This window comes from Muntiacus reevesi, chromosome X (assembly GCF_963930625.1).
Source record: "Muntiacus reevesi chromosome X, mMunRee1.1, whole genome shotgun sequence".
Taxonomy (NCBI): Eukaryota; Metazoa; Chordata; class Mammalia; order Artiodactyla; family Cervidae; genus Muntiacus; species Muntiacus reevesi.
The window spans coordinates 103,432,286-103,438,285 of record NC_089271.1 but is presented as its reverse complement, the minus strand read 5'-3'; the positions used below and the strand labels follow the sequence as shown (position 1 = coordinate 103,438,285).

Sequence of the window (6,000 nt, the reverse complement as noted above, 5' to 3'; positions counted from 1 at the left end):
CTCTAAACACGGATGGTTGTTGAACTATTCGTGTATACACCCTCTTTGGCGAAACTGGTTGCTTGTGTGAGAAATTTGGGCCACCTAATCACCCCTTCCTTCCCTGCCAAACTTCACGGCCTTGATCCCTGGTCACTCCCCCCCCACCCCGCAAAGAAACTAAATAAACCCCACGTGAAACGTCGTACCCAGTTTTGAAGGGAGAAACCTGGAGTAGTATCTGAAAAATTTCCCCTCCCCCTTAATATTCACTAAGACGCTTTGGGAACCCTTCAGTGAGAAAATAAATTCTGTCAACCGATTTTGGGGAAAGGCCTGAACTCCACTGGGACAGGGTGATTGCTAGAGTGATTAGATAAGTGGTTCAACTAATTTTTAAAGATAAAAAATTGAAAGTCGCTCAGTTGTGTCCGACTCTTTGCGACGCCATGGACTATACAGTCCATGGAATTTTTCAGGCCACAACACTGGAGTGGGTAGCCATTCCCTTCTCCAGGGGATCTTCCGAACCCAGGGATCGAATCCATGTCTCCCGCATTGCAGCCGGATTCTTTACCGTCTGAGCCAAAAGGATAAATATAAATGGTATCTCTCAGTAAGAAACAAATCTTTAATTGTTTTTTTAAAAACTTTAAAAGTTTTTTGCAAAAACTTTTGGGGAGGATCAACAGTTAATTGTGTATCTTGGAGGTATATGTGTGAAATGATGATTTATGCTTTTAAAGGTAAAATTTTGATCTCTGATTCTGACTGAGCCTAAATGTGCATGTTTGTATTTTTATAAAAACTGAACTGGAAGCCGCCATGGGAGATGAAGATTGGGAAGCAGAAATAATCAACCCTCATATGTCTTCCTATGTTCCTGTATTTGAGAAGGTAATAAAATTTTAAGTTTTTAGTTATTGAATGCTGCAGATTTTGTCAGAGTTGAAAATCTCTGTGGTGAGAAAGTTCATCTGTGGTGAGAAGCATGCTGTGCTTCTCCATGTGATTGTTATTAACTGTCTTATAGGGAATGATGAAGCATGCTAAGCCTCAAATAGAAGAAATAATTTAACAATTATTTAATAATTTAATAATTAATTATTATTAATTTAATAATAATTTAATAATGAAAACCTAAAACGGGTATAATATTATGAGCAACTTAATTTAAATCTCAATGATTTAGAACTTACTGTGGGTGAAAGCAAGCTTGTGTTAATGTGGTTGAATGTCTCTAAGATACAGTTGTATATAGAAAATGGAAAAATAAAATTCGTTTTTGGGTGGCAGTTTGAATTCTGAAATTTGGTTTTATATAAGCAGGGCTCTCAAGATGAAAACATTAGGTTGATTCAGATGGTACCATCAGTTTGATCTTCAGATGTACAAATCTGCAGATCTTTTTCCTCAATAGCTTTTGAAGAGTTACACTGAAATTTACCTGAGGGGATTATGGAGTGGGTTTTTGGATCTCTTTGGATCTCTTAGTTTTGACTTTAAGATGGTGAAGAGAGTCTACTTTGGAAGACAGTGTATTTAATGGATTGCTTTTACATAAGTTTTATCTACTTGAAAATGTCTCCAAAAGTCAATTTGTTTTCCTTTTAGGATTTCCAGTTTGTATTTATGTTAGTCAATTCTGACACTTTCTATTTCAAGTGATGTCTTAATAGAAATTCTTAATTTACCCCAAAACATAAAATTTAATTCTTTGTCTTTCTTGAATTTGGCCTGTTTGCATGTAAACTTTAGATTAAAATACCTAAGATGTTAATCTGAATTTATCATGTTTCTTGCTTTGGGACGTTTTTTAGAAATAACTTCTTTGTATGTTATCTTTTTATTGTCTTCTTTATGTTACAGTATCATAAGAATAGTGTAAGACCAAAAGAGGAGAAATATTACCTATAGTCTCACTCACTAGCACAAATGCTCTGTTGAGGTTTTAGTAAATTTTCTTCTATATTTCCCAAACACATTTTTCCATGGATTCTAATGATTGTATGTAATAGTAATTTTTGATTTCAACTTTTTCACTCCTCAGCACTAGCTATTCCATATTATTAACTTCCTAAAAATAATTTCACATGGGTATGTAGTATTTAATGGACTAGAACTACCAAAGCATAATTGATTTTCTTTTGGTAGAAATTAAAGTTTTATCTTTACACTGTAGTATTGTCATGAATAGCTACAGTTTATTGTTTAATTTGGGAGTATTTGTTTTCAAAAATGGAATTACTTGGTCAAATAATTTTCTATGGTTCTTTTTTCCCCAGGTTCTTGGTAGATTTGTTGTAACACACAGTTTAACTCATACGTATAGATGTTCTTCCACTTGGACTTGTCTAATTTTTACTTTTTCTTACTATGAGATTTTGTCTTAACTAAATATTATTCAAATGGTATACTGCACTGTAGAATGTTGTGCATGGTTATTGCAAAGGGTGTCTGAAATTGAGGATGGTCAACTGTCAGGCTTCCAGATTTACCTTTTGGGAGTCTTTGTGCTATTCAGTAACAAACTTTGTTTCTCAATGCTGGTCATACTGATTGAATATTAATTAATATTAATGTTAATATTTAATGTACATCATTAACATTATTTAATAATGTAAATGTTAATAATGTTAATGTTAATATTAATATTAATGTTAATATTTCTACCTTACGATTCTTAGTACATATCTGTGTGTGGCCAATTTGTAGTAAACTTTTTGCATTTGTCCACAAACTTAACACCTGGTGCTAGGTGTGCAGTTAGTAATTTGACCTACTTAACTTGAAGAAACATGATGCATTCAGTGGCTTTGTTTGCTTGTCTTCCTTGAATAAGGTGTGTAGACGCTAAGGATGAACGCATGACATTTTTATGTAGGAGAAATCTGAGGTCTTCAGCCCGTTTTCTTTTAAAGGCACCATTAGATTGGTTGTTGTAATTGGATTTCTGTTTCAAGAAGCAACTGGGCTTCCCTTTTGTGCAATTTGTATTGCCTCTGAGATCATCTTGGATTGGTAATAATATCTGTGATCAGCCTTTTGTTAATTTAAAAAATCGGGAGTATAGTTGATTTACAATGTTGTGTTTCTGCTGTACAGCAAAATAGGTCAGTTATACATATACATATATTCATTCTTTTTTATCTTCTATTCTTATATAGGTCTTCACAAAGTATTGAATAGAATTCCCTGTGCTATGCAAGAGGTTCTTATTATGTGATAAGCCTTTTCTGAATGCTTCTAAGGATCCTTCTTTGGAGATTTAGTATTAACACAGGCTTATATAAATTTGAACTAACAGGTTGCTTTTCTGGTAGTTTTTAGAACTTTCCAATGCTGGTTTTTGAAGTGAGTGTACTATGTAGGGATAGAATAATTCAAAATGTGAGGTTGGGAAATATTTGGTAATCTAGCAGTTAGAGTAGTCCAGAAATGGTTCAGTTCAGTTCAGTTCAGTCGCTCAGTCATGTCCGACTCTGAGACCCCATGAATCGCAGCACGCCAGGCCTCCCTGTCCATCACAACCTCCCGAAGTTTACTCAAACTCATGCCCATTGAGTCGGTGATGCCATCCAGCCATCTCATCCTCTGTTATACCCTTCTCCTACCCCGAATGCCTCCCAGCATCAGGGTCTTTTCCAACGAGTCAACTCTTCGCATGAGGATGGCCAAGTTTTGGAGCTTCAGCTTCAGCATCAGTCCTTCCAATGAACACCCAAGACTTATCTCCTTTAGGATGGACTGGTTGGATCTCCTTGCAGTCTAAGGAACTCTCAAGAGTCTTCTCCGACACCTTAGTTCAAAAGCACCAATTTTTCAGCGCTCCGTTTTCTTCACAGTCCGACTCTCACATCCATACATGACCACTGGAAAAACCATAGCCTTGACCAGATGGACCTTTGTTGGCAAAGTAATGTCTCTGCTTTTTAATATGCTATCTAGGTTGGTCATAACTTTCCTTCCAGGGAGTAAGCGTATTTTAATTTCATGGCTGCAGTCACCATCTATTAGGCTTTTGCATATTGTGCGCACACTTGTTGGGGTGAGAGATGAAATGAATGAGCGTGATGACTGTAACAGGATACTGGGTTTCCTTGCTAGTTGTAATATTTCTTATTAAATGACCAGTGAGTCTACACACTCGTCTCTTCTGTCTGATCGTTTTGCCTTTTTTCTGGCATATTTCAGATGGCATATATACTCTTGTGATTAAAGTGGAAACTGCTTAAGATAATTAGTGCATCCACAATTATTATTTTGAAATCTATAATATTTGAAATAATGTTAAGTTTTAAAATTTCTAAATTGGTTCACTTGGATGAGTAAAGAGGTTATAAATGTTTTATAGCTAAGTGTTCTAAAAATAGGTAATGTTAAGACCTAAGACTCATTCCACAAGTTTTTTTGAGCCTTATTAGATGCTGGAGCTAGTGGTAAACATGATAGATAAGGGGCTTGCTGGCATGGATGTTGTATTTTACTGGAGGAGACAGAATAAACACATTACAAATCATATACTAATAGTGAAAATTATTAAATAATAATAGTAATAAAATAATCAGGAAACTCTCTGTGTGTGAGGGAGAGAGGGAGAAGAAGATTGGTATGGGTAGATTTAGATCAGATGGAGAGGAAAATATTCCTTGAGACTATAACTCATGAGCCGGAGACCTGAAAGAGTCCCAGTAACACATGATGTGCAGAGATCTGAAGAGAGAACGAACTTAGGGTATCAGGACAACAGGAAGAAGTACAATGTGCTAGTTTCCTATAGATGCTATGATAAATTATCACAAACTAGATGGCTTACAGTAACAGACAAATTTCTCTTACAGTTCTGGAGGCCAGAAGTTAGAAACCATGGTCTCAGCAGTGCTGTTTTCCTTCAGTAGGCTCTTGGAGAGAATCCATGCTTCTTCCAACTTCTGGTGGTTATAGGCAGCCTTGGCTTGTGGCTGCATCTCTTTCTGTTGTCTTCACTGGGCCTTCTCTGTTTGTGTTAATACCCTTGGCCTTCCATAAGGACGCTTGCGATGACATTTAGAGCCCACTTAGATAATCCAGGGTAATCTCCTCATTTCAAAATCCTTAGTTATATCGGCTAGAACTGTTTTTTTTCCCCAAATAATATAACACACTTTTCAGAAATGAGGGCTTGATATCATTGAGTGGACGTTATTCAATCAAACTATAGCTGCTGCTGCTGCTAAGTCGCTTCAGTCGTGTCCAACTCTGTGTGACCCCATGGACAGCAGCCCACCAGGCACCCCTGTCCCTGGGATTCTCCAGGCAAGAATACTGGAGTGGGTTGCCATTTGCTTCTCCAGTACCTGCAAGTGAAAAGTGAAAGTGAAGTGGCTCTGACTCCTAGCTGCACCATGGACTGCAGCGTACCAGGCTCCTACATCCATGGGATTTTCCAGGCAAGAGTACTGGAGTGGGTTCCATTGCCTTCTCTGCTACTATAGCTAGTATAGAGCTATTTCATATCCTAAAAGATGATGCTGTGAAAGTGCTGCACTCAATATGCCTGCAAATTTGGAAAACTCAGCAGTGACCACAGGTCTGCAAAAGGTCAGTTTTCATTTCATTCCCAAAGAAAGGCAATGCCAAAGAATTTTCAAACCACCACACAGTTGCACTCATCTCATGCTCTAGCAGAGTAATGCTCAGAATTCTCAAAACTAGGCTTCAACATGAACCGAGAACTTCCAGATGTTCAAGCTGGTTTTAGAACAGGCAGAGGAACCAGAGATCAAATTGCCAACATCCATTGGAGGATAGCAAAAGCAAGAGAGTTCCAAAAATCACCTATTTCTGCTTCATTGACTATGCTAAAGATTTTGACTGTGTGGATCACTACAAACTGTGTTAAATTCTTAAAGAGATGGGAATACCAGACCACCTGACCTGCCTCCTGAGAAACCTGTATGCAAGGCCAGAAGCAACAGTTACAACTGGATATGAAACAATGGACTGGTTCCAAATTGGGAAAGGAGTACGTCAAGGCTGTAT

General features: G+C 37.3%; 1 protein-coding gene across 1 annotated transcript in view; it reads left to right on the top strand.

Annotated features, from left to right (window-relative positions):
- Positions 1-804: 804 nt before the first annotated feature.
- LOC136154645 (probable ATP-dependent RNA helicase DDX4) overlaps positions 805-6,000 on the top strand; it is a 68,281-nt gene continuing 63,085 nt past the window's right edge. The window contains exon 1 of the mRNA XM_065916846.1: positions 805-876. Coding sequence (XP_065772918.1) covers positions 805-876 — 72 coding nt within the window. The remainder of the gene's footprint in view (positions 877-6,000) is intronic.